The sequence below is a fragment of the Eriocheir sinensis genome, chromosome 22 (assembly GCF_024679095.1).
Source record: "Eriocheir sinensis breed Jianghai 21 chromosome 22, ASM2467909v1, whole genome shotgun sequence".
Classification (NCBI taxonomy): domain Eukaryota; kingdom Metazoa; phylum Arthropoda; class Malacostraca; order Decapoda; family Varunidae; genus Eriocheir; species Eriocheir sinensis.
This window is the reverse complement of record NC_066530.1, coordinates 2,038,958-2,066,912: the sequence shown is the minus strand read 5'-3', so window position 1 is coordinate 2,066,912 and position 27,955 is coordinate 2,038,958. Positions and strand designations below refer to the sequence as shown.

Genomic DNA, 27,955 nt, shown 5'->3' with positions numbered 1-27,955 from the left:
ATATGCTATGAAATGCGAAGCCTATCAAGCATTCAATTATAAATAAGTAAATTGTTCACGCACTCTGTTTTAACATCATAAATTCATCATTTAAAGAACCGTTTATTTATGACTAATGATTGAAAAGTTTAATAAAAATGATTGAGCTTATCGGGGAAGGATCCACAACCGTCCCCAGAGAATAAGACTGCTGAAAATGGTGAGCTCCGTGGATTGCAAGTTTTCTTCTGCGAGATGTATAATCCTCGTATGTTGCTATGAACGGAGAATATCGATTACTGAAGTTAAAGTAATTGTGAGGAGAAAGTGCTTAAAGTTTCCTCTTAACTTCGTTCCGGTTCATTACACCTTCCCAGTTTCTTGATTTTATGGTTTGCAGTTTAAACTTTTTTTTTTTTGCACACACACACACACACACACACACACACACACACACACACACACACACACACACACACACACACACACACACACACACACACACACACACACACCTCTCTGGAACTAAATTCAATTATCTTCTAGGCATCTTTCTCTATTATCTTTGCAGGAGCAGCATTTTTGAGGGCATTGTTTTGTTCGGCCCTTGCTCTCCCCACTTTACCGTAAAACACACACACACACACACACACACACACACACACACACACACACACCATCAATTAGACCGCCATTTGGTCTCGCCGCCCGTGAAGTGGCCGTTCTAAAGGATTTACTTTGCTCTCAACATAAATTCAGAACAACAGGTGGACGTGGCGGGCAATCCGTTGATTAAATTGGCCTGACCGTCGCATGCTGGACCGCGTGAGGTCACTTATTTTGGTGGCTGAGTAGGGTTTGTGGGTAACACTTTTCAATGCTGGAATGATTATTTTTTTCATTAATGTCTTTTGATCATTCGCATTGGGCATTGGGAAACAGTTGCGTAACATGGTTTGTGGATGAAATAAATCGTAGTTTTACGTGTTGTATTTTTTATCGTAATGATTTCTATCACGTACCTATGTAATATGTTACATAAGTGATAATGTCAGGTATTGTTTTGCCTTTGGAATGCCTCGAAATATGGTTTGCGGATAAGGTTGTTATGTCTGTCCTTTTTAATGTTGAGGAATTTGTCAGCAAGGGGCCGGAGTCATATATCCTACACATCCACAAAAAAAAAAAAAAAAAATGGTGTGCTGCCACATTTTCAACACATAGTCCATCCTATTTCCTACACAAAAACATGTATCCAGCACATTTCTTACATAACAATGAGTACCCAGCCCATCTCCCACACAAAACGGGGCCTCCGGTGTAACTCCTACAAGTATGCTGTCATATCTCCTACAATTCTGCGATCCCGTGTTATGTACAAAAGTGAAGTGCAAACGAATGCGAAGATTTTGCATAGGAAACACAATTGCAATTTGCAAGAAAGAGTACAACACGCTGGAGAATATTAACGTGGGATTTTTTTTATCTAACAACATACCTGTATCAAATGAAATTGTAAAACAAGTTAAAATTGAATGTCGTGAGCGCATTCATTTCAAAGAATATTTTTAAATGAATACTTCAAGCCTGTCATGAATAATAGAACGACGAGAGGGAAGTTTTACAGGGTTATAATGTGCTTCAGCCACAAGAGTAGCTATGCAATCTGCACAGGAGGCAGCGTGTCGGCAGGGCAGAAGAAACCCTGCCCTGGCCAGGATGACCGCAGTGGAGCACAAGGACCCAAAATGCCATCTCTCCTTCGTTGGGGTAAAGTTGGTGTCGTCCTTCCTTGTCCTTCATTGCCGCACGAATTGAGAGAACAGTGCTGGGTTGAGCCTTACCTTGAACCGAATCGAATCGTGTCTGAACGTGAACCCGACATTCCTACATACAGTAGCGTCTGACTGACTGACTGGAATCGTGTAGGAATTGTGACTCGCTGCCTTTCTTGGTGCAGGAAATCTGACTGGAGCCCTGTAGGAACTGAGAGAATAGATGTTTGTGTGTAAATGTGCTGTATCTCTGAAGGAAATGTCACTACTCTAAAAACTGCTAAAGTTGTAGGAGTTGTGACGTAGGAAATGTGTCTCACCCGCGCTGCAAGTAATTTGTAGTGCGGTCGTTGATCTCTCTTATTGCCTGTCATATCTCATGCTGGTGCCTGCGGATAAACTTACTCATTGTAGTGCTTGCAATATGCTGCTCTAATTAAGTTGAACAGGAGACGCCCAAAAATTATCTAATTCAGTTTCAGAGACTATGATATTCCCCTCAAAATTTTACGTCAGAGTAAGGAGGAAATTCAGTAGAATGAAGATTTTTCCTGAGTTGGCTAGCAAAAGATTAGTGTTGAAGGTACTGGTTATCTCTTATTAATAGTGTTTTCTGTTATTTTGACAATATTAATGATATTGGATTACTTAAATATTTAATTTCTACAATTTACATCAGTGACACAGCGTATCATTTTTGAGGGGAAGAGAAACACTGCATTACTACCCATATTATTTTTGTCCTTTTGTCACATAATTTCACTTGGTTAAGTCTACGTTTCCTTATTTTTCGTTGGTCACATAACTATCAAACCTTTAGTCCCAACAAACCGTCTAACATGAGTTTCATTCATCTCGCGGTTATCTGATCGAACCTGCGGGTGTACAGGAGCGATGGATTACTGATCTATTTTTTTAAACGTTACTATGTAGCTTCTAGGCCTATTTAAAAGGGAATGAAGGTTTATAGATTAGATTAGTCTTTTAATTCCGCTTAAACTTCCTTGATAAAGAATAACGAGGAATGAAGCTTTTTTGCCATTAAACTATTTTCTTACAATTATCTTCTTAGGTGATTAGATAGGAATATGATTTTCAGCCCTGAATAACCCTAAATCCATCTCATTTTTGCTAACCCTCAATCCACCTCATTTTTGCTACATCGATGAAGAAACAATAAATGAGACACCTTCATTTCTTTGCAGTCTTATCATCTAAATACCTGAAATAAGGTGTTTAGGTCAGGATAGCTCTAATACTTGCTAATTGACTAACAGCAAAGCATTTACTACACCTCCCGCTGCCTATAGATTTAATAAAAAAAAAAATAAGGTTTGTAGGTCAGACTACCCCTTAAACCTAGCTTGACTTTGATTAAAAAATGACTGACCCTCCTTGCCGAACCTTGAAAAGAAGTGACTTGCTGCAGAACCGAGTAACATTTGAATCCGGCCTGTTTTTGTTGTGCAAACTACAATGAAGGCGGCGGCTTAGTGGTCATCTTGGGGGCGCGGCGTCCTAGAGGACCTGAGTTCGATTCCCGCCCGCCACTAAAGCTGACAAATTCCAGTCATCGTCGTGTGGCCAAAGACTATCCACACGCTGCCCACATGCTATCCTGAAGACCGACCACCTGTCAACTTGAACTCTAGATTAACTCTCTAATGGGAATCAAGAATGAGCCTCTGGGGCCAGCATGAGCCAAAGAAGAAAGCTCCTCTTTAAAAAACATTTGGCTATGCCATAACGGGCTGGGGCCGACCACCAGGCGCCTATAAAAAAAGCCTACTGGCCCCAGAGGCTAAAACGTAGGAAAAAAAACTCACCCTCTTTGCGGGAGCCCTGATGCTGCAGGAGAGACCGGTGCTAGAGCTGGTGCTCTGGGGCTGGTGATGGAGGTCCCAGCTCTGGTGACCGACTCGAGCTGTCCGGTGAATGTGGTCAGGTAAAGAGTCGTGTTGGTGTGTGGCGCGTCCCCGTGAGATTGCTTGTTAGTTTATTGGTCGTATGGAAAGTACCATACACTTCACTGGTAATCAGTCATGGTGTACTGAGTTACTGTGACAATTCATTTATGCTTAAGCTGATGTACGTAACAAGTGGTGCTGGCCGAAAGCTGGAACCAGTGTGGCGACACGGTTATTGTAATAACACAAAACACGTTGCTGGGTAAACCTAAGCAGGCGAGTTACCTTTCTGTGTTTTGTGAGTGTTGGTGCGTGTTTAGTTTGAACAACTGTGGTGCTGGGCCGCGGCTGGCTCAGGGGTGGTGACACGCGGCCTGTGTGTGAGGGGAGCGAGAGTGCGGCGCGAGTGGCGGTGGGCGGCAGAGTGAGGCGGCAGAGAGGTGGCGAGGCTGGCGGCACACGACCCGCCCCGCCGGACAGCGCGACCCGGCCACGCCTGCAAACTGTTTCTTTGATCTGTTTGTTCAGTGGTGTCTTGTGGAAATATTCAGAAGAATCTAACTATTTTTAATGAAAGACCCACACCACCAATAGACTCTCCTGAAAGGCCTGGGCTGTCGATTCCTGCCCTATTATGAATTGGTCCTTTTTCTTTCGTGGCGCCGGGAAACTATTTTCTTGCTCGGCCCGTGCTGCTCCCGCTGCTCCGCGTGACAGGATTACTGAAGTTAGGGATGATTGACGGACATGGGAAGCATTTGGGCAGCGCTGGTTCATCAGGTTCTACACACTTTTTAACATTTAATTCTTTATCATTGATGCAGAAAATATCTGTCAGAAGAGCACTTTTGTCTTGGGAGGTTTTCTGTAATTACTTTTCCATCTCAGTTAATTTATTCCACTCCCAGCAGATTGTCTTATTAAGAAAATTTCCTCCTCTTTCGCCGAAGTAATTACTTTGAGCATCGCTTATTGACTGGCGGCTCCTCGAGCAAAATTACGCCTGATGATCTCTCGCAGGGGGGACTTTATATTTTTTCTATTATCTTTCCTTTTTTCCTTTTATTATTATTGTTACTATTATCATTATTATTTTATTATTATTGTTATTATTATTATTATTATTATTATTATTATTATTATTATTATTATTATTATTATTATTATTATTATTATTATTATTATTATTATTATTATTATCATCATCATCATCATCATCATCATCATCATCATCATCATCATCATCATCATCATCATCATCATCATCATCATCATCATCATCATCATCATCATCATCATCATCATCATCATCATCATCATCATCATCATCATCATCATCATCATCATCATCATCATCATCATCATCATCATCATCATCATCATCATCATCATCATCATCATCATCATCATCATCATCATCATTATTATTATTATTATTATTATTATTATTATTATTATTATTATTATTATTATTATTATTATTATTATTATTATTATTATTATTATTATTATTATTATTATTATTATTATTATTATTATTATTATTATTATTATTATTATTATTATTATTATTATTATTATTATTATTATTATTACTATTGTAACTTTTTATTATTAACATTTACAAATTTCCATTATTATTTTCATTGATATTATGATAATCTCTACCCTCATTATAATCATTATCATTACTATATGGCATTATTATATATGGTAAAGCTGGGGCCTCACGCTAGAACTGCGCGTGGCCTCGGTGCTCATCTCTCGCATTGGCCCTTGAGCCTGTGGTGGGACGTACCCGTCACGCCGGGACAAGGGCCAGCGTTACCACAATAACCTTCCTCAGGTTTCCCCGGGTACCCATTTATCGACCAGCCCGAAAAGGGGGATCAACAGCTGGGTAAGCTGCACGCCGACTGCCCGGGCCGGGTTTCAAACCCGGGACCGAGGATTCATAGCTAGGCACCCTAACCACTGCTCAATGGAGGCGCATATAATTATCAATATATTAACTTAAAATGAGCTTTCTCCTGAATTACTCGTGTGATACGATTCCTCTCAAGATAGTTTTTCTTACTCTCGTGATCATCATTGTTACCATGCCGAAGGAAAATGTCATGGGCAGGGCAGCATCGTCCCTTTCCCGTAAATGCTACACACATTCCCACGTCCTCCCCTCAAGTGACGCCGCACCCTACAAGCCTGTGCACTCTATAAAACCACCGCGTGGGAGCCTCTCGCGGGGAGTTTCGAGGGATGTTATATCTAAACGACAGTTTATGTGTTTGATTAATATTCAAGGCCTTTTTTGCCTGTATTCTTTCTTGAGGGGCCTTATGGACGGCCCCAGCCCGTTAGTGGCGCATGCTAATTTTATTTAAAGTCGATGCCGTGATGTATGACTCTTGCTGGGCCTATGCTGGCCCCCGGTGCTCCTCTTGACCGAAGTCGCGGAAGTTAAGGTTATTTGACGATCCGGGCAGCATGTGGGTAATCTTCCGCCACTCGGCGATGACTTGAAAAATCAGCGTGTTTCGGTGAGGACTCAAACTTAGTCCACGCTAGGTCCTCGGGCTCAGTACGCCCGCACGCTAACCACTCGGCCACAGCCTCCCGTTACAGTGATGCGTCATAATCAGCTATGTATTATCTCGTGTAGACCTTTCAGACCCACATGTCATAATTAAAACTTTAAGGAAAATAAAATATTTGGATTTTCCCGGACAATCAGTGGAAACTCTTTAACTTCGTCCTGCTCTCCTTTGTGCAGATTTCAGAAACACATATTGACCATAATGTAGTTTCAGGAGAAATTGAAAATCAGCCAGGGTTGGTTTGCAAATTTATTTATTGAAAACTTAACGTTCACCCACGTCACGCTGCGTGATTTTTAGACTCACATTACAGTTTTTTTTAAAAATTGTATCTGCTACATCATGTGGTCCTCATATGCAGTTAGTTTATCGTGAATCTAATCACACAGGAAATAGCTACATCACATAGAAAATATAGTGTCAGTATGAAAAATACAAAACATTACGTTAACTGCATACGATCTCTTGTTAAAAAGTCTGTCAACATTTCGTATTTTTATCTAGTGTAAGAAAATATTTACTGATAGACATTGGGGAAGCTATTTGGTGCACTGTTATAGGGTTATAGGATAGCACGCTACCTACCTACATCATCATGCCATATTGGTCCGCTGCAAAACAAGTCGTTTTCCAGTCTGTGTGATGCTAATGAACTCTATCCTGTTCCGGAAAAGGTTCAGATTTCTTATCCACGTGATTTTCTATTTGTCACAACTTCCACAGTTCTTGTATCCCTGATCGGTTCTTTTGGTTTTCCGTCAGTTATCAGCTCGCATACACTACTCAGACGCCGTACAAATGGATCACCAGAATTGTCTAACCTTATCTCTAGGCCTGAAAGTCACTTTTGATGGGAAAAAATGGAAAACAGCGTATACATTCAACTGGAAGGAGTTTTATCACAATCCACTGGAATGAAAGGCATAAACCGTTGTGACGTTGCCCTCCTTTACAACTTTCATGCCAACACTCCACTCTTAGCTTATTTCTTAAGCTACATTCTCGCAAAATATATGATCTAGCAGTTGAAACGATGTTGCTCGAAGCGGGAAAAAAACAACATTCGGCCATATTCTAAGCTCTCCCATGCTGAGATGCGTCACTTATTATCAACTCAAAAACAACTGCAGGTTCTAAACAATTTTTTCCTCACTCAGTTTCACATGCAACACCTCCAATGTTTTTATTGACCTATGTGTGTTATATAAATACTAACAAAGAAAACTAGTCGGTTAGATGTAGCCATTGGTTCACAGAATGCTCGTAGATAACGGAGTCTTGCGTATTCATAGTGTTGGAACTGATGTCAAGGGTATGACCAGGAAAGGGAGACATAGATGAATGAGTAGATTAAAATAACTTCAAACAATTAAACGCACTTTAACCAGCAGAAATCCATTGTTAGTTTCCGCCAGCGTTGGCCTCCTTCCTTCCAACAGTGTTCCCTCGCTGGTTCAAGGCGACTCCATTTCCTTCCGCACGTCAAGGAGGAGAGGAGAGCAGCTCCTCGCCGACCGTTTCCAGCTGCTCCAATATGCTTGTGGAGTGTGTTTCACGGCTCCATTGTCAGAATTATTACACCGTGCAGGCAAGCGCTTGTATACGAGTAATTGACTGAGGGGAATAACTATTCCTTTTAATTTATGTATATTTTTTTCGGAATAATTCACTTGCTCTTAATTTTCTCTGATACTGTGTGTACAGTTACAGCGTGTGAGTACATGTTCGTGCTGGCATGACTTTTATATATGAAAATGTGTGCATGTGTACGTGCGTGTGTGTGTGAGTTCGGGCGGGCGGTCGTCCGTATGAACCTGCGTGTGTTCTCCCTCTCTCCCGAAGAACACTTCAGATAAAATCATTTCTATTGGTGAGCCTTCAGAGCGTACTGGAATGTGTATTTGCTAGTCGGCCACGCAGACTGTCACCAGGACTTCAGGAGCAGGGAAATCACTGTTGTGCCAGCCAGACCAGCACTGGAATCAACATGCCAGTTGTTGCTTCTGCTGCCACTATTGTTGTTGTTGTTGTTGTTGTTGATGATGCTTCTGGTGTTGGACCCTTGGCACCTGCACTAATCAAAGCGAAGTTTCTGAGGCTTAAATCAACAATTGAGTGTGTCTTAACGAAAACAAATTTATAGGTTAAAAAGATAAGAATAAAAAAGACAAGTTAAAAAATGCAACTTTGAGTACGAGGCGTCTTTCTTGGTTTCAGAGATACTGAAAAAATGTTTATCAATAACTGATCTACGAACGATGTATTTCATGTAAAGTTTACCAGCTCGTCATCACGCCATCTGTTGTTTGTTGCTGAATTAGACTTTCCTTGTGGTCTGCATGGACAAATAAACTTCTTGGGAGGCAGACACGTTAGCCTCAACAGTCAGGAATAATTTTATCGTTGATTTCTTTTGCAATGGATTGTTTGAGTGCGATGGCCCCGATACCACTGTGTTCTGTTAATAGGGAAGGAAAATATGAATTACGAGATGGACGACAGTGGATATTGTTTTGTCTTTCCAACTGCACTAGTGTGACCATAATAACAAAACAACCCACGTGATGTTTACCTGTCTTTTTCCATCCATCCAGTTACTTCTGCTCGCTGTAACGGTCATGTCGCTGCGTTGGGCACATGTCTTAAAAGATCACATTTTTCACTTCGGAGGAACACCACGGTCCGCGTAGCCTCATGCCTCTGGATGCCGGGAGTTTCACTGGAGTCTTTTGTATAGTTCACTGCTTGGAAAGATAAAAGTGACATTAATGTGCGCTCTATCTAAGGCAATGTTCTTCAGACTTTCCGTAATATTTAGCCGCTATATTTCAAGTATTGTTCTCGTGACACATTTATAAGGCTTTTGACATTACTAAAAGCTATGCATCTCCCGCCGGTTACAATTTAGTTTTCCTTTTTCTGTGAAGAATTGGCGACCCGAATGACAGTCAGTGATGACCCAATGCAAGGCCGCGGCCAGTACTTAAAAGAGCCATGGTCTAAAACATGCTTGGTTATGAAACATTACGGTTGACAGCAACTCTTGAATGAGCAACACGAGCAACTGAAAAGGTCCTGTAAGCGGCCCACCTTCGCCCTGGACGACCACGAGGCCCGGACAGCGACACGCGTCCAGTAAGGACGCTTGGAGCCTCGCTAGGGACGACAGAGAGATGTGTCACGGCCACCCTGAGCACCTCTTAACTCAAGCTCCCTAACGTCACGCGCCTGAAATAGAGGCAGGGTAACAGAAAATGCCTGACGATGGGTACGAACAATATTTTTAACCTAAAAATAAGCGATGGCTGAGTGGTTAGGGTGCCGGCGCACGTCCAAGAGGACGCGGGTTCACGTCCCGCCTGCGGCCACAGCTGGGATTTTTCAGTCACTGTCGAGAGTGGCCAATGACAACCCACATGCTGTCCTGCAGATCATCTATTAACCCGGACTTTAGATTATCTCTAAAAGAGATGGTCAAAGATGAGCTCCGGAGGGCACCATGAGTCAAGCAAGATGGCACCACTATAAACACTTGTCTGCCCCACAACGGGCTGGGGTCGACCATCACACCCTACCAAGAAAGCCTAACGGCGCCATAGGGCGAAACGTAAAAAAAATATAAAAAAAATCCTGCTACACTTACGGGATGAGATAGACCCAGGGAAGACGCATTCACCCTCGTACTCGTAGCATTTCAAGTCTCTCCCTTCACACAACGTGCTACTCCTGCTCGACCTCCTGCTGGCCGCTCCTTGGAAGCTGCCTCTCCGGGAATGTGGTGAACCGTTCTCATCCCGCGCCCCGCTGATATTGGCCGGCGTCACCACGTCCACCTGCAGCACGTCCACATCTGCGGCGCGAAGAGGAGACAAATAGTAAGGCACTAATCACAGGAAATAATAGAAGCTCGGACGTTCAAAATTCACAATCGTTTTGAGTTCTGGTTCACAGTGACACACAAAGAAACTGTATAGAGTCAACTTTCCGATCTAGATTGCTTCCTAGGGGGCAAAGGTTACCGGCAATGTTAGGGTTCCTTGTCCAGGCGGGCTGGCCATTGGCTCTGGGTGGCTTCAGCAGCTGCAGCTCCAGCAGGTTGGGTGTGTGACTGCACGGTGGAGACACTTGGCCCTTGCAGTCCACATTGGTGTCTTTTGAGTCTGTCATTCCCCTGCGCAGCGCGGCGCGGCGGTGATGTTGGTGAAGCAGGAAGGCGCACACCAGCACTGCGGCAAGGAAAGGAGGTCATAAAGGCTACTGAGTATTCACTGCACTGCTAAGAGAGAAGTCAGCAGAACACCTAGAAGATTAGCCAATGGCACGCCCTTGTCTAGTACTCACACACGAGGAAGATGCACCACACGAGGATGGTGATGAGGACCCCGACTGGCAGCTTAAGGGAAGTGTTACCCACGTCGGGCAGCTGGCAGTGCTGGCCGCTGAACCCCGCCGGGCACGAGCACACGTACCCTGTGTGGGGGTGAACCACCGCTGTAACACACGCCTCGACACCCTGCTCATATGCTGCATGTGACTATATCGTATATGAGTCATATAAAAGACACCCACAACTGGTTGATGCCCGAGCGTCACCTGGCTGGGTGTTGAAGCAGGAGCCGCCGCTGAGGCATGGCCGCCACGCACACTCGTCCTCGTCCTCACACGCCGCGCGGCTCCGGCCCAGCACGCGGCCTTTGCCACACCTGCGGCAGCGGTCCAGCGTCACCCAACACTCCCCTTAAACTACCTACCTCACTACACACACACACACACACACATACACACACACACACACACGGCCACCGACCCGCAGTGGTAGGACCTCCAGGTGTCGACGCAGGAGAGCGGCGGTGAGCAGGACACGTTGGCGCAGGAAGACGGGGCGCCGCAGCCTCGCTCCACGCCTCTGAAGGTGCTGGCCTGGCCCCAGGGCGTGCTGTTGACCGCCGGCGGCAGCGGCGCGCTGCGGCCCGCGATGCGCAGGTCGTCGATGCAGCCTGCGGGAGGGGAAGGCGGCCCTGTAAGCGGTGCGCCCTCAGCGCCTTCAGTCTGCCTCGCTGAAGTGCACAAGGCAAGCCTGGCGTCCAGGCCTGTGTCTCACCGTCAAAGTAATCGCTGTGGATCTTGAGGACTCCCGCGTCCTGGAAGTGTGGAGCCCCGCCCACCCGGACGCCCTCCTGCTTGTCCACCTCCAGCAGCTGCCGCCCCTCCAGCAGCAGCAGCGAGGCGTTGTACAGGTCGCCGTCCCCGTCGTCCGCTGTCAGGATGGTCGCCGAGCCGTACCTGAGCCACAGAGCAACACAGCAGGTCACTCACACATCAGTAATGCCTTAGGAACATCAAAGACAGCAACACAGAGACTAGGCAGGAGCTTCACAAGGAGCAACAGCCTGAAGCAGCAGTTGCCTGCAGCAGGACGGTGGCGTACCTGGTGGCGGTGAGGGCGTGCCAGCGGCCGTCGGTGAGAACGGCCCGCGACAGGCACAGTGAGGCAGGGGTTCCAGGGTGGAGGTGAAGCACAGCACAGAGGCGGCCGCCCACCAGCTGCACGGACCAGCTGTCCCGCCCGTGCTGGGACGACAGCACCACCAGTTCGCCTTTCCTCCTCAGGGTGCGGAACCTGCCGGCAGGAGGCGTTGACGATGTGACAGCGGTCGTATCATAGCCCGTTTTTATTCCCAGTTCAACGCTTGCCATGGAGGAAATCTCCCTCTCCTCACGTCGCGCCACAACTTCTCAAATTAGCAGCTAACAGCACCCCGCTTTAAAATTAGCTGAGAGTAACCTCTTATTAAAATAACAACCTATCGCCTCTTGAAATAGTATGAAATAGTAACGTACCACCGCCAGGGATAATAGCCCATCGCTGTTGAAAGAGTAGCTTATCGCCGCCTAATTAGTCTAGAACTAAAGGAAACTGACTCTGCAGGCGGACAGCATCGACGGTTGGCGATCGTAACTACCTTTTAAGCGTAGTTGTGATATTCATTTACGACTGGAAAGGAGGGGAATTTCAGCCCCGAGGGGGAATATTATCCTGGGCTAGCCTTCTCCCTAGGGTCGAGGCAAAATATCTCCGAGGAGAGGGAGTGATTGTGGGAAAATCAAGCTGGAACACTGCTAACCATGTCTTAGACTTAGAGACTTAGAGGCTGGTGTAGGTGGCAACTCCTACCTGAGGCTGATGGAGGTGGTGTAGGCCAGCGGCGAGAAGGAGAGGGCCAGCTTGACGTAGCTGTTGGGGAGGAAGGTGGCGGGCATTGTGGGCGAGGCACAGCCCGGCCCGCCCCAGCCCGGCTGGCACTCACACCGCAGCGACCCCGGCGACCCCAGACACCTGCCGTGGACGCCACAGTGGAGGCGTTGGGCGAGGCAGTCTGCGGCAGGACACCCCGGCGAGCTGGCCCTGCTGAGGACGCCTGTGCCCAGGTCCACCAGCTGCGAGATCACCAGAAGAGTGTAAAATGTTGGGTATTGTCTTACTACGCCATTCTAGCAACATATCTCAACACTCCGGCGAGCTGGCCCTGCTGTGCACATGGACGCCGCTGCCCATGTCTGTCAGCTGCTGTTACACCATATGGCGCAAGGTTTACTATCCTGGCAGGTATCAACTTCAATATGCCTTCGCCCAGTAATTGGAGTCGGTATAACTTTGTATTACCTATCGGTAGATAATCTGATCATATTCGTACCTTATGTGTAAGTGAAGTTTTCCGAAGACTTCGTTAAGTGAAGTCCTGTTTCTCAGGGAGGACAATGTGTGCATGTGTTTACTAAATGCAGGCTTCCCGCTACTCACCTCACCGTAGACCGAGATTCCTGATGGAAGGAGCGGTGTGATTACTGAGCCCGTGTTTGCCACAACTCACCTCGCCGTTGACTCTGAGGTTCCTGACGCAGCCTTGAAAATGTGGCGGGCGTGGCTGCGCCGAAGCCTCGTCCAGCATGAGGGCGGGCAGAGGGTGCACCAGCCCGCCCACCTGCAGCACTCCGCCGGTCTTGAGCACACGGTCGCCCTTTGGCAGCTCCGTGGCGGCCCTGCAGGCGTGTGTTTCAGGCAGGACGGGAGTGGACGAGGTGTTGTGGGCAGCCGGAGAAGGCGTGGGCGGCGGCTCGTCCCAGTGGCCCCCCAGACACAGGTCCACGACCATCTCCACCAGCTGTGTGCGGGAAGGGTAGCGAGTGTGTGTGTGTGTGTGTGTGTGTGTGTGTGTGTGTGTGTTGTTGGGTATGTGTGTTTGTGTACTTACGAGACGAAGAAAGGACACACACACACACACACACACACACACACACACACACACACACACACACACACACACACACACACATTGGTAGCCTTTTTTTTTTTACATTGGTAGACCTTTTTTAAATTTTTAAGATTTCACTTTTTAATTTTTTAATTTTTTTTTTTTTACTTTTTACTCTTTTTTATTCTTTTTTTTTTTTTTAAGAAACTTATTTTTTCCTTCTTAAGTGTATCAACAAAATCTCAGTACGCAAACGGTAACTCTAAAATTGATTCATTGTAAGCCAAGATCTTTTCAGAAACAAAATCTTTCACGATTCTTTGTATTCTGTTTCTTGGTGAATAAACCTATTATTATTATTATTATTATTATGATTATTATTATTATTATTATTATTATTATTATTATTATTATTATTATTATTATTATTATTATTATTATTATTATCATTATTATTATTATTATTATTATTATTATTATTATTATTATTATTATTATTATTATTATTACTTCACACACCTCGTCCTTCCAGTGGAGGTCTATCCTGTGCCACGTGTTGTCGGCCAAGGAGGAAGAGTTGAGGGCGAGGGTGACGGGCCCGCCGCCCTGGTCCAGCTGCAGCACTGGCCGCCCCTGACGCAGCTCCAGCAGCAGCAGGAGAAGGTCATGGCGGCCCCTGCCCGGCCCCTGTTCAGTGCTGTGCTGCTCTGGCCCAGAGTAGAGCAGCACGGCTTCCCCCGCTGTGCTCAGCAGCTCCAGGCTCACGTGCATCTCGGCACATGGCGGGATGGGCGGCACCCACGCCCACGCACCCTCTGCGGTGTCCCCGGCGTCGCCCTCCTGCTTACCCCCGCCTCCCTCGAAGCGTCTAGCGACCACCTTGCAGCGAGAGCCCCAGGTGCCGTGAGGACAGATGCACCTTGGGAGAAAGGGAGGGAGGGGGGTGTTAGGAGGCATGATTGCGTCTTTTGGGGAAGGAAGGAAGAATAGAATGAGGGAAGGACTGCCCTGCTAAAGACGGGAGGACAGATGCGCCCGAGGAGGGAAGGAGGTATTAGATGGCATGTATCTGTGGAGCTGAAGGAAGGGGGCAAATATTTGGCTGTCCTTTGTAAACCGTAAGGACAAATTCACTGAGGGAGGGAGAGAGGCTTTAGGAGACTGCATTGAGAGAACTGATGCTAAGCGTTGTTCAGGACTCAGATAGACATAACAGGAAGGTTTTCTTTTACGTGGAGGCTTTGGTGCCGCGTCTACTGAGCCAAGTGTAGTGTGAAGGTTTTATTAATCGAGCAGATTTGTTGCCCTTTGCGTGGTAACTTTTACCGTGCGTCTGCAGTGGCCCCTCAGGCTTGCCATACTCACCGGGTGCCCGAAGAGGTGCTGAGGCACCTGCCACCGTTGAAGCAGGTGTCAGGGTTACACGGGCGCGCACGGACAGGCGTGGTTACGGCGGCTGATTCGGTGGGGCAGCCACAGGAGCCCTGCACCGCCACCCGTGGTCCTACCACCGCCGAGGAATTGGCGTCCACCACAGTGAAGTTGTCGGTGAGGGCCACCCAGCAGCCGCCCACACACCTCTCCTCCGCCAGTGCATGTGGCTCGGGAGCAGCCCCTGCACGGCAGGAGACCACGCCGATGTCCCGTACGCTGACGCCCAGGGTTGCGCTCAGCTGAACAAGACAAGAAAGTAAGCCTCATGAGATACTACGCATAGTACACATGTTATAAAGGAATGCCTGTCGAATAATACAATGGGTATACAAACCTCACCCGATGCCACACTCGTTACAAATTCTTCGTGACAATACGAACAGCATACGTACATGAGTTCATCACCTCATTTTATGGTATATACAGCAAAACGTGTTTTAAGTTTCTAATTACATACAGAGTGTGTATAGTGGCTGTATGGATTGCACACGCACGTCATGTATCCCTCACCTCATCCATGTGGTAGAGCAACACGTGGTCAAAATTCCTGGTCTCTGTGCTGGACAGCCACACCCGTGTGGCAGAAAGCACCTCCTCCAGCGGCTCCACCGTCAGCAGCTGCACGTCAGCGCCGCCCCCGCCAGCCCATGCCCGTACTGTGTTTAGTAACCGACTCAGGATGGACGGTTCTCCCTGTAAGGAAAACGTGAACCATTTTTAAGATAAAAAAAATCTTGCATCTTTTTTAAATCCTTCAACGGTATGTTAGTAACGACCATTTATTTTTCCTTTCATCTCATTTTTTTCTGACTTGACATGTTTGCTACCTGTCGCTGCTGCTTGCCTCACCTCGCTCGTCTGTCTCACGAGGTAGTCGCTGCTTGCATCCACTGTGAGGGGCGTCAAGTAGTGGCCTTGGTTGGGCTGCACAGACGCCACTTGGACGCTTACGTTCGCCGCAACGTCCTTTTGTCCTTGGCTCTTATCAGTTACCAAAAACTCAAGGTCATACCTACAGGCAATGATACATATGACGAAAGTGTGTTGTCCAGCACCACCACAGAGAAAATAAATGTATTTGTGTCAGTACAACAAACTCGCCAATGACGAAATATCTATCAAATATATAGTATCCCGATTAGCTTATGCGTCTCCTACCGGCCGTCAGGTGTGGAGGGCGCCATGTTAAGGTGGCCGCTGGAGGTGTCGAGGAAAAAGCCCGCCTGAGGGTCCCGCCAGGCGTAGGTCTTGGCTGTGACGTCCCAGTCGTCCGGGTCCTGCACGTACACCCGCCCCAGGGGCACCGCCGCGCCCTGACGCTGAGGGTGTGACAAAAACAGTCTGGGTCACGAATATTGTATTTTTGTGTTAGTTAAAAAATGGGATGGTGACATCAGACCATTATAGAGGGAAAACTTATAACTTTTTATTTTTTATTTATTTATTATTTTTTTTTTTACATTCTCGGCCTGTAGCGCCGGTAGGCTTTCTTAAGAGGCCTGGTAGTCGGCCCAAGCCCGTCAGAGTGCAGGCAATTTTTATGGTGGCGCCATTTATGCTTGGCTCATCCTGCCCCCCGGAACTCATTCTAGATTCACTTGGACGATTTCTTCTAGAGTCCGGGTTGATGGGTGATCTTCAGGACAGCATGTGGGTAGCACTCGGCGGTGACTGAAAAATTACAGGTGGTAGCGTGGGGATTCGAACCTACGTTGTCCATGGCGCCGTGAATGCTAGGCCCGCACGCTAACCACTCAGCCACCGCGGTGAACTGGGTGTGTATACAGAAAATGACCTGTAGTGTGTGTAAGGGCCTTCTGTCGTCCGTCTGTATGGACGGAGAGTTCATGACCGCAGCTGCTGCGTGCTGTGAGCAGGTGTGAGAAAAACGTCGGCGGCGTTCACAATGTGGACGAAAAACGGTACTTGACTGCAGTGTGTTAAAGGCATGAAGGTTGACTTACTAGGAGGGCTCAAAGTGAGGCGAAGGCTACTGACCTGCAGCGTGTGTACGGTGACGGTCTTGTTGGCGGGCGCCATGGGGTTGTCGTTGAGGTCGGCCACGTGGAGGGTGAGGGTGACGGTGGCGGTGAGGGGCGGCCAGCCGGCGTCGCCCACCACCAGCGGCACCAGCAGGGCGGGACGCTCCTCTCGGTCCAGCGCCGCCCGCGTCCACACCACGCCCACGCCACGCCCGTCATCCCCTCCTGCACCACACACGGGGACACGTCAGCCACGGAAGAGATGGGGGAGGAGGAGGAGGAGGAGGAGGAGGAGGAGGAGGAGGAATAAAGTGGTACAGAGTGTTGTGACAACTCACTCGTGTCCAGCGTGACCCTGACGCTGTCGGTGACGTGGGGCGGCGCGCGGGGGTCCAGGGCGATGGTGAAGGGCGGCCCGTGACCCTGCCGCCAGTCATCGGGGTCATTCAGCTTGACCTCCGCCACCTGCTGCGCCTCGCTGTTCTCCGTCACCTGCACCTCGCGGGGCTCCGCCAGGAACGGCGGGTTGTCGTTCACGTCCGTCACGTTGATCTGCCGAAGAGGTGTTGTTACTTATGTGCTCACCAGAGGTCCTTTGCTTCCTTGCTCTCCCTCTTGCATCTGCTTCAGCCCCCCTCCCTCCTTCCTCCCCTCCTTTTGGCGGTAACAACATTGGCTGAGACTCAACATAGAGGACAAAAAGATCGCAAGGATGCGTCCGTTCGCTCTTCTCTGTACTTTCAAGCCACGACACAGGAAACAAATGTGGCAGAGACGTGTTCATGATTTCTCAGTCTTCATCTCAGCCCCTGAAGCTGCAGGCACGCAAGGTAAGGCTGACACACAGAACAAGTACTCACGGCGAGGGTGGCAGTGGCGGTCCTGGGCGGCGAGCCATCGTCCACCGCCCACACCAGCACACTGTGGGTGTCCGCGGCCTCCCGGTCCAGACCCCCCACCAGACGCACCGCCCCACTCTCGTCCACGGCAAACTGGCGGCGAGGGTCGCTGGACGGAGCCACCCGGTATTGCACGCGACTCTTTCCACCCTGAGAGGAGCAACGACAGGTCAAGATGATATAAGAACGAATAGATTGCTTTAATGTCTGGTTGCTATCTTATCTTAGGTCAGTATTCTCAGACGCTTTCGACTTTCAAAGCAAATATTTCGAAAGGGCACAAAGAATATTAGTAAGTTTGTCATAGTCTTCATGGTGTTGAAGCCTTATGAAACTCTCAACTGGCTCATGAAATTACCCCTGGAAATACTCAAACCCTCTACGAAATCCTAATCAAATTAGGATATGCAATCTCCGAATCGTTTTAGGATAGTAGCCTGATGCTACAAACATCTTAGAAAGTTACAGGTTGCATATTGTTAAATAATTATTTAAACATGAAGTTACAAATTCTTTCCATCCCCATAAAGTGTGGCGACTCACGTTGTCGGGGTCCAGGGCGGTGAAGGTGGCGAGAAGAACGCCCCGCGGTGTGTCCTCGGGCAGGGAGAGGCTCGTGAAGTCCTCGCTAAACACCGGGTCGTTGTCGTTGTCGTCCACCAAGTTCAGCCTCACTACCGTCTCCGCCACGTGTTCCTTCTGCTCCCAGCCGTCCTCACCCTGTGAGCAGACACGGCCGCTGAAGACTGGTCTGAATTGTGATGTGGACGCTGGCACAAAGGCATGCAGTAATTGTGTATGTAGAGGGGGGAAGGGGAGTGTGCGTACACACACACACACACACACACACACACACACACACACACACACACACACACACACTCACCATGTCCGTCACCTGCACCCTCAAGATAAAGCCCTGCCGGTGCTCGGGATCCTCATAGTCCAGCGGCTCCACCGACCTCAGGTTCCCGCCGGGCAGCGCCCCCGCCACGCCCTCCACGCGGAACATCTGCCAGCCCCGCCCGCTGCCCGGCACCACCTGCGCCGCCGCCAGCACGGAAAATACATGAACCTTACAGAATTGTGAGCCAATACGTTATGTTTTAAGGTTATCTCATGTCACCGGATGAAAAGTTTATTTACATGTTTCAGATACCAAGAAATCTCAGCAGAGCTAAGGATAAAGAAATAGTTGTTGGAAGCAAGAATTACAAAGCCATGCCGTCCGTTTCGTTCAAGGCTTCGTTGCAAGTTTATGGGCGTGTGTCTATGCCGACACTGACCCTGTAGGCGAAGACGTTTGTTGCATCAGGGTCCACGACGGTGAGGGTGGCCAGCACGTGGTCGTTGTCAAGGCTCTCCGGCACGTCCAGCGTCCACTGGGGCCGCGAGAACTTTGGAGACACGTCATTCACGTCGTCCACGTCCACCACCACCGTGCCCGTGCCTGGGGGGAGGAGGGAGAAGAGCGTTCTGAGAGTGAAAAAACTACGTGCGATTAGGCGAAGGAGCGCTGTGAGAGGAAGAGGATATGAGTCATAGATAAGAAAAGGAACGCTTTGAGAGGAAAATACATTGAGGGAAAAAGTAACTCCGTGAACGGAAAAGAAAACTGACCCTTGAGGCCGCCGCCGTCCGTCGCCACCACCTGGATGACGTAGCGCTGCGTCTTCTCCCGGTCGAGGCAGCAGAGCGCCGTGCTGATGACGCCGAGCTCGCCGTCGATGGCGAAGATCGGGCGGCCGCTCGCCTCGTCGATGGCGTTCTTCTCCAGCGAGAACGTGACCTTGGCGTTGTCTCCCTCCTGAGGGTCGTCGTAGTCCGTGGCCTCGACGCGCGTCACCGACGACCCTGGACGCGGGACAGCGTTGTGTAAGCATATCATGCTATTGTTGTCTAATAAGGTGTCTGAAATTGGCAACATCATCTAAATTATATGCATATAACTATATTTATCTCTGGCCTTCTTGGCTCGGCTCATGCTTTCGTAAGTCATCGGGTGGCGCGTCACGTACCTTTCCTGTCGAAGTCTTTAGGACATAAAAAAGTAACACTGCCAGGATTACCTAGCGACGTGTCTTCGGAGACGGTGGCGGTGGTGGTGCGGGAGGGGAAGAAGGGCGCGTTGTCGTTGGTGTCCTTGAGGTTCACACGGACGTCGGTGTGTGCTTCGAGCTGGCCGTCCGAGGCCGTCACCCGCAGGCGCCACTGAGGCCGGCCGTGGGGAGGGTCGCGGTCCAGGGGCTGAGAAAGGCAAGGGAAGTAACTGAGGCTGTAAAGACCTTCATATAGTCAACATCCTAAGCACAACAAATTGGGTGTCATAAAACTAAAGCTGTCAGTAAAGGAAATTTTTTGAAGTGATTAAATAAAATGATTTTTTTTTTTTTTTTTTTTTTTTTTACATTGTGAAGATGAAAATAACATGATGGGAAGACTGACAGGCTGTGATCGTGTCAGGTTGATCCTTGTGGTGGAGTTACTGTATTCTTGTATTCCTAGTTGAGAGAGAGAGAGAGAGAGAGAGAGAGAGAGAGAGAGAGAGAGAGAGAGAGAGAGAGAGAGAGAGAGAGAGAGAGAGAGAGAGAGAGAGAGAGAGAGAGAGAGAGAGAGAGAGAGAGAGAGAGAGAAAAGAGTGTATGCTAGAAGTGAAGCTCTCAAGGGAATGAATATCCTGGTGATAGGAATCATGGGCCTACACCTCGTCCTATCCCACCGTTGCCGCCAGTATCGTACTCGCCGCTTTACGAGAGGGAGATGGAGGGCTCCGGACGGCTGCGAGGGAGAGGATATCTAAAACAAGTCAGGAGTCACGGCGGGAATATGGAGTGTGGCGGGGATTGGGTGGAATGCATACCAAAAAAAAATTATGGTTCTTTTCGTAACTGATGTGTTTCGTGTTGCTCCCTGCTCTGTTCAACACGAAATCTAGTCAACGCCTCAACAACAACAAAAATAAACTTTATATTGGTGTAATGCATGTGTGGAGGCTGCACCCTATATTGCTGTTCTTATCCGATGTGTCCGACGTTATTGTTCTGTCAAGATTATAGAACTGTTATTGTCACAGGAAATGTCATTTGTCTCTAATGATTGTAAGTCGTAAGTTAGGTAGAGTGTGTAGGCCAGCAGTGTCATGCCGTTTATTATTTTCTTCTGGCCTGTCTTAATCGTAATGTGCCGGCATATTTGAAAGGTAAAGTTAATGTAAAATTGGGAGCATATCGTCACCTTCATAAAATAATCGCCTAGGTCATTTTCCAGAGATTTCCAGGTTTTTGGCTACATCAATTTTTCATCATGTGACTCCCATTTTTGTATAGTTGCCTTCGTCATTCAGGGCTTGAGTGTTCTAGAAATGACCTTTTTATTTCTGCCTAAATCTTAAGCCAAATGAGATAATGGCAGTTCTTTTCTGATCTCCTGTAAAGTAGAAAATAATGACTTAGGCGGTTTGTTTACGAAGGTGACGATATGCTGTAGCTACGTGTGGTCATGGTTCTCATCTCCATACAATTGGCCCTTGAGCCTTTGGTAGGTGGCACCCATTACCTCGGACACAGGGTAAATGCAGCCTCCGGGTTAGAACAGTTTACCTTCCTTAATCCGGTAGCTGCGGGGATCATGTTTCTTAAAGGCCCCTCTAAGCGAGAAAAAGGAGAAAAATCATCACTCACGCAAACCATTTCATAATATACATTAACGCATTTGTGATCAGTTTATGCATCATCTATTTTTTTGGGGGTGTTATATCATGGCAAAAATGTGGCCCGTCGCTGGTACACGGTAAAGCCACAAATTTGGCCCAGCGCTGCTACCGGATTAAGCTTTCCTTGGTACCCTTTTATCTATGAGCTGAAGAGGGAGAAGGAACAGCAGCGCACTGACTGCCTAGGACGGGGTTCGAACCCAAGCCAGCTAGGCGTGCTGACGACTAGACCAGTTTTGCGTACGAATTTGCAAGCTTAATTACTCCTAGGACCTCTATTATTGTTATATTTCCTTCGTACTTGGTTTACAGTTTTCCTTTTACTTGTTTACAATTTCATCTTATTATGTTTCCCGTTCCTTCTTTTGGAGTTCCCTATTTTTCATGTTTACAATATTCTTTATTGCCTTCACACTTCCTTTCACTTAGCTGTACATTTTCGTTTTCTTCTGGTTTACAGTAATTTCTATTGGTTTTAGTTCCTTTCTGTTTCCTTTACATTTCCGTCTTATTGGGTTGTGTCCGTAACACAGGCTTGTCAGGGAAAGACCAATAACCCGAGGACCCGCATTGCTCACGGAAGGAACCTGACTGTCCCTTCCACGTCTTGTTTGGAACAGGAAGAATGCGTGGAACTTTTCTCAAAATGAAGTCGAAGGACGCCCACTGAAGCTGCTCTGATAGTGTTCTTTGTTGAAGGAATAAAAGTAAAAAAACAAAACAAAAACTGTATACACGTTAAACGAATTAGCCTTAAAAATGAAGAAAAGCTAACAAGATTCTACATTATAGGATTATAGGATGACAGCCATTGCATAGGACAAACTAACCATATTACAGATTGGCAAAAGAGGAAGCAAGGGCAATGGCAACGAAGCAGTAAAACAATGAAACTTTTAAACTATTGTACGTAAATTTTATAAGACAAAGAAGCACAAAACCTATTGGCGGCTGCTGCAAATAGCCGATAGTAACAGTAGCCGAGAGAGGGTCAAAATCGGATGGAGATGTATCTTGATAAGCTTAAGTCGTAGGCAGGAGAAAATACATTCAGAGGAGGGATGTTCCAGTGTTTACCAGCGAAAGGTATGAAAGAATGAAGATGTTGGTTAGCCCTTACCTAAATGATTTCGATAGCAAAGGGATAAGCTAGAATATATTATTGTTTTAATCTGGAAGGGGGCTGGCAGGAGAAAGGCTGATCGCTGCTGACCTCTTGCATATGTTCTCATCCAACTGCAAACTTCGAAAATATTTTTTTTTCAAATGCGTATTAACACCAATTATAATTTTTATTTGCTTTTAACCGCGAACATTTCTGTGGCTACATAACCATCCACTCAGTCAGTGTTCTAGATTTTCTCAATATATTCTTTGCCGAAAATTGGTAACTACCTTATAACTAATTCAAGGTTTATTACTCGATAGCTTCGTAAATCTGTGCTGCTCAACCGAACACTCAGCTCTATCTCTTGCTCCTCTACTATTTGCAATAGAAGTAACTACTTTAAAAATCACAAGGTTCATTCACCTCTAGCCTTAAATGTTTGTTCCTACTCAATCAGTCACTCAGTCAATCCTTTTGCTGCTTTATTGTCATGCTCTTCGTCACTGAGAATCTTGCCTTGCCCCTCCATCCTATACTCACCCTCAGAAGCAGGAGCGTGCCCGAGGCGGCGTCCACGGAGAAGCAAGGCCGCGACCCGTTGTTAAAGATTCCGTCCCCAGATAGTGTGTAGGAAAGGTTCCCGAACCGACCCGCGTCCCCGTCCACGGCCGTCACTTGCTACGGGAGAGATGGAGAGAAGTAGCGTAAGAGAGGAATGTGGTTAGACAATGTATAAGAACTCTTGGGCATTCGATTTCTTCATGCTTAGCGCATTGTTTTCTAAACCGCTTGTTCTCAGCCTGGAATACGCGTACAATCATGGTTGTATGAGGAACATCTTTGGTGAGCAAGATTGTTCTGAAAATATATATATATATATATATATATACATATATATATATATATATATATATATATATATATATATATATATATATATATATATATATATATATATATATATATATATATATATATATATATATATATATATATATATATATATATATATATATATATATATATATATATATATATATATATATATATATATATATATATATATATATATATATATATATATATATATATATATATATATATATATATATATATATATATATATGGTGAGGTAGGCATCAAACTAAGAGCAGGTTAATAAGAAAAATACCTTTCTAACTCATATCCCGGGTGGGAGGCATCAACAGCAGTAAAATCTCAAAGGACATTTCGTAAGAAAAAGGTTGAGAACCTTTGCTTTGGACTGTTCTCGCTGTGACCCGGTTTGCGGAAGCAGTGTCAAATCTGCCTTTGTTTTTCTTTTTTGTTTTGTTTCACACATCTGCTTCCTTTGCAGTAAAATAAAACTTGAATTTACTCTCACGTCCCTGGGTACAGTACTGAGAGTTTTGTGCCCTCTACTAATTGGTAATTAGTTATCTATTCATAAAGAAGTGGCGACACAGTAAGTAGTTTGTCGCTCCCCAGTAGCGATGGACTGTCCCGTACTTGAAGAACCCGAGTAACAAGGTTGTTCTGTCTGGAAAATCGTTACTGCATAATTGACAAAAAGATCAGTATTGCTGTCTTTTTTTTTCTTCTTTTTTTTGCTTGGATATGTTCTGTACAGGATGGCGTATGTGGTGAAAATTGATGTTTGAAACATATGCGTACCTCCACCCTGACGTTGGCATTGTTCTGTATAGGGAGAGGCACTGAGGAGATAAACAGCCGAAGTAGCCGTGTATCCTGCCACAGTCTCCTCACAGAAATTGATGAACCGGATTTACATAGACATCCTTTCACCCACACCCGAACCGTTACTATTTGTCCCTGTCTGTCACACCTCCAGCACCCATCCCGTTATCACTCCCACCGTATTGTCGCCACAGTTTTCTTTTTATTCTTGGGAGTCTTTCCTGCTTCAGTATGATGTTATTTTTTAGTATCTTTTTCCATTCTATTCTTGTCCCTCGTCCCACGTTAGCCTTTTTTCTTGTATATTTTCAATCACACCTTTCAGCCAACCTTTCCTCGGCCTTCCTCTTCTTCTGCCTTCCACCTCAACACTCATCACTCACTTCGCCTCAAATATATGTTTTCTTCCAGGTCGTTTCTCACACTCCTCGACCTTCTTTTCCTTTATCCTCCTGCTCATCTCTTACCCTCCACTGCCTCTCCCTTTTAAAACCAGCCCACTCTTCGACCTTCTTTTCCTTTACCCTCCTGTTCCTCTTCTACCCTCCACTGCCTCTCCCTTTTAAAACCAGCCCACTCTTCGACCTTCTTTTCCTTTACCCTCCTGTTCCTCTCTTACCCTCCACTGCCTCTCCCTTTTAAAACCAGCCCACTCTTCGACCTTCTTTTCCTTTACCCTCCTGTTCCTCTTCTACCCTCCACTGCCTCTCCCTTTTAAAACCAACCCACTCTTCGACCTTCTTTTCCTTTACCCTCCTGTTCCTCTCTTACCCTCCACTGCCTCTCCCTTTTAAAACCAGCCCTCTCCTCGACGTCCTTTTCCTTTACCCTTCTCTCCTCTCCTGCCCTCCATACCCCTCCCTTTTAAAGCAAACCCACACCCTTAACACCAGCTCCTTGTACCACTATAACGTCCTTTCTTTAGGTTGATTGGCACGTTTACGTCCTCCTATCTCCCATCCCACACCTCAACACTCCCAACAGCATCGCCTCAACCACCACTTATCGATCATAACGCCAACCCTCGCCTTCTGCATCACTCCACGGACGCACCAGAACGGTATCTCTTAGAACACCCACTCACATAAACTCCTAAATGTTCCCTACTGCCACTCCCTCGCTGCCATTTCACCAGCATCGCTTCCACCACCTCTTCTGCAAACCATCCCAGCCTTTAGCGTCGTCCCTTGAGAACGCCACAACGATCTTTCCCCTTAAACCCACTCGCCCGCACTCTGCTCTCCACGACAGCTCCTCTCGGAACCGCCAGTACACAACCTCGGAAAATGCCCACGGATCCACACCTCCATGCCGGCCCCCACAACCATTACCATCGAGCCAACAACACCCATGCGTAACCCACACCCGCGTCCTCCTCCCGGGGGTTCATGGAGGCGGGATTGATAAAGGGAAGCATCGGGGTCCAGAGGGTACAACGAGGCCGCGTCCTTTTCGTTGGTCTAACACACTCGCTCTCTTCGTATTGCGAGCGGTGGTTTGCGTCGTCCGGGCATGATGTGTCGACGCTCCGCTTGCACTGTGCAGGGAAAAAAATCATCGGGTTATTTCCAGGACGTCGTGTTTCTTTTCGTAAAGGAGTCCGGTATCCCAACAGACGCAGATTTTAGCTCTTTTTAGCAATATCCATAAAAGCCAACATAGTTTTCCCGGGTTTAGAAGGAGTGGATAAAAAAGATGTAGAAGATTAAGAAGAGGAAGGGGAAAAATGAAAGAAAAAGTAAAATAGAGGAAGGAAGAGATGGAGAAATGAAAATAAAAGGAAGAGGATAAAGAAAGCAAAATGCTAAGCTTCAAGATGTTTTTATTTGTGCTGGAGATACTGGGCTTTTTGTTCCTTCCATTTACAAGTCGATTTTATACGGTCATAAAGCCGTTTGTCTGGTGCCGATCCTCTTTTCTGAGTGTTGGGATTATGGGAATGAATGGAGTACTGAATGGAATGGACTTTGGAGGTCTTGGAAGTCTCACCTCGAGAAGTATGTGTAAATATTGATACTTTGGAAGTTCCCTACTTAAGTATCCACTTGAAGGGAGGAGGACCCGGGCTCAAGTCCCTCCGGCCACTTCAAGCTGACAGTTTGCAGTAATCGCCGAGTGGCCCAAGACCACCCATATGCTGTCCTGAAGACCACCTATTCAACCGGACTCTAGTTAAACCCTCTAAAGATAATAAAAGATTAGCTCCGGGAGGCAGCGTGAGCCAAGCAAGGTGGCGCTACTATAAAACACTTGCTGGCGCTATTACGGGCTGGATCCAACTAGAAGAGCTCACCATAAAAACCTATCGGCGCCATAGGCTGAACTTGAAAAAAAAACAATTGCTTCCTGTAGTAAGTCGATAGTCCAGCTTGCCTAAAAGTGTGTGCCTCCTCTGAAAGTAGTGCTGGTTAAAAAAAGGTTCGACTTCCTCATGCATGATATAATATAGAATAAACGAGACAAGAAAGACGCTTTATTTTATGTTTCGCCGTTACGAGATATTAGTGCGCTGTGTTGAAATATGTCGCAACTTATCCATCTCTCAATACTACGAAATGTGGGTGCTGTTAAAATAAGTTTAATCAAGATAATTGCAGGCCTAACAGCTGCTGTTGTTTTAAAGGTTTTTATAAATATTAGGTAGGAGACACGGCGAATTACTCATTCATTATTTTGAATTATTTGTACCTAAAAGTATCAAGTAATTAATAACCATTTATCATTTCGAATAAATATTGGAGAGATCTTTGCTATCAATTACTGAATCATTCTGCGTAATAGATTAATATTTATTAAATGTGTTGTAAAATGATTGTGAAATTTGACTTTCGGTTACTCGATCAAATTCTGGATTTTTATTCTTTATTTTCATATAAAGCACATAACTGAATGAAAACTTAGTGTTTTAAACGCATCATTTCTATTAATTGAAGAACCTAAGATATGTACTATGTATATGTAAATTGCGCACATTATTTAATTAAACAACAATCATCCAATTATATAAGAAATAACAGGAATAATAATGTTCCTATCCTCACCTTTAGAAAACACTCTTTTTTCTAGTAACATTACCTGGGGCTTCTCATAAAGTTTTCGAGGCTGCGTCCACCACGTACCTTCAGGATAACCTTGGGCAGGTGTCTGTTGTCCTCTTCGGTGATCTGGGTCTCGTGCAGGGCCCTGAGGAACACCGGCGCGTGGTCGTTCTGGTCGTCCACCTTCACCACCACCCGCGCCTCGCCCCTCGCCTCCCCCGCCGCCGCCTCCACCACCAGATCGTGCTGAGGAGGAGTAGGAGGAAGAGAATGAGGGTGTGTAAGAAGCCTTTTCTATATATTTTTGAGGACGAGTGTTATTTTGACTATGGTTCACAGTCCTTTCCTCAGTCCACCGATGTGCGAGAAAAAAATCAGTATCAAAACATGCATTCACCAGGAATTAATGTCATTCATATTTTTTTCTTTTCAGAAACAGTATATTGCAAGTATTCACTCAGCCGTTTTATTTAGCCCTTTAGTCAGTCGTCTCCTACCGTAAAATACCTGCGGCCTACCATTCACTAGACAAAAGATAAAGTAAACATTCTCCGCCTCATTGACAGCGGACAAGGG

At 46.4% G+C, this 27,955-nt stretch overlaps 2 protein-coding genes across 5 annotated transcripts in view; both read right to left on the bottom strand.

Moving 5' to 3' along the window:
- The window catches only part of LOC127001928 (putative neural-cadherin 2), a 118,269-nt gene extending 113,601 nt beyond the window's left edge, over positions 1-4,668 (bottom strand). Inside the window, exon 1 of the mRNA XM_050867175.1 lies at positions 3,581-4,668. The gene's annotated coding sequence lies outside the window, so the exon portion shown is untranslated. The remainder of the gene's footprint in view (positions 1-3,580) is intronic.
- Positions 4,669-6,466: 1,798 nt separating this feature from the next.
- LOC127001926 (putative neural-cadherin 2) overlaps positions 6,467-27,955 on the bottom strand; it is a 168,281-nt gene continuing 146,792 nt past the window's right edge. Inside the window, exons 5-30 of one of the 4 annotated variants that reach the window (XM_050867169.1) lie at positions 27,461-27,625; positions 23,184-23,321; positions 19,893-20,070; positions 19,444-19,677; positions 19,110-19,273; positions 18,710-18,865; positions 18,367-18,543; positions 17,785-17,973; positions 17,263-17,476; positions 16,941-17,149; positions 16,101-16,261; positions 15,792-15,954; positions 15,453-15,635; positions 14,874-15,181; positions 14,028-14,427; positions 13,128-13,418; positions 12,431-12,693; positions 11,684-11,875; positions 11,357-11,538; positions 11,063-11,252; positions 10,849-10,958; positions 10,597-10,725; positions 10,275-10,481; positions 9,899-10,105; positions 8,828-8,999; positions 6,467-8,713 (exon numbers count right to left, since the gene is read on the bottom strand). In XM_050867169.1, coding sequence (XP_050723126.1) covers positions 8,872-8,999; positions 9,899-10,105; positions 10,275-10,481; positions 10,597-10,725; positions 10,849-10,958; positions 11,063-11,252; positions 11,357-11,538; positions 11,684-11,875; positions 12,431-12,693; positions 13,128-13,418; positions 14,028-14,427; positions 14,874-15,181; positions 15,453-15,635; positions 15,792-15,954; positions 16,101-16,261; positions 16,941-17,149; positions 17,263-17,476; positions 17,785-17,973; positions 18,367-18,543; positions 18,710-18,865; positions 19,110-19,273; positions 19,444-19,677; positions 19,893-20,070; positions 23,184-23,321; positions 27,461-27,625 — 4,938 coding nt within the window. In that variant the 3' untranslated portion in view covers positions 6,467-8,713; positions 8,828-8,871. Of the gene's footprint in view, positions 8,714-8,827; positions 9,000-9,345; positions 9,484-9,898; positions 10,106-10,274; positions 10,482-10,596; positions 10,726-10,848; positions 10,959-11,062; positions 11,253-11,356; positions 11,539-11,683; positions 11,876-12,430; positions 12,694-13,127; positions 13,419-14,027; positions 14,428-14,873; positions 15,182-15,452; positions 15,636-15,791; positions 15,955-16,100; positions 16,262-16,940; positions 17,150-17,262; positions 17,477-17,784; positions 17,974-18,366; positions 18,544-18,709; positions 18,866-19,109; positions 19,274-19,443; positions 19,678-19,892; positions 20,071-23,183; positions 23,322-27,460; positions 27,626-27,955 lie in introns of those variants that run through there. The other 3 variants (XM_050867170.1, XM_050867171.1, XM_050867172.1) reach the window with 3 other exon arrangements.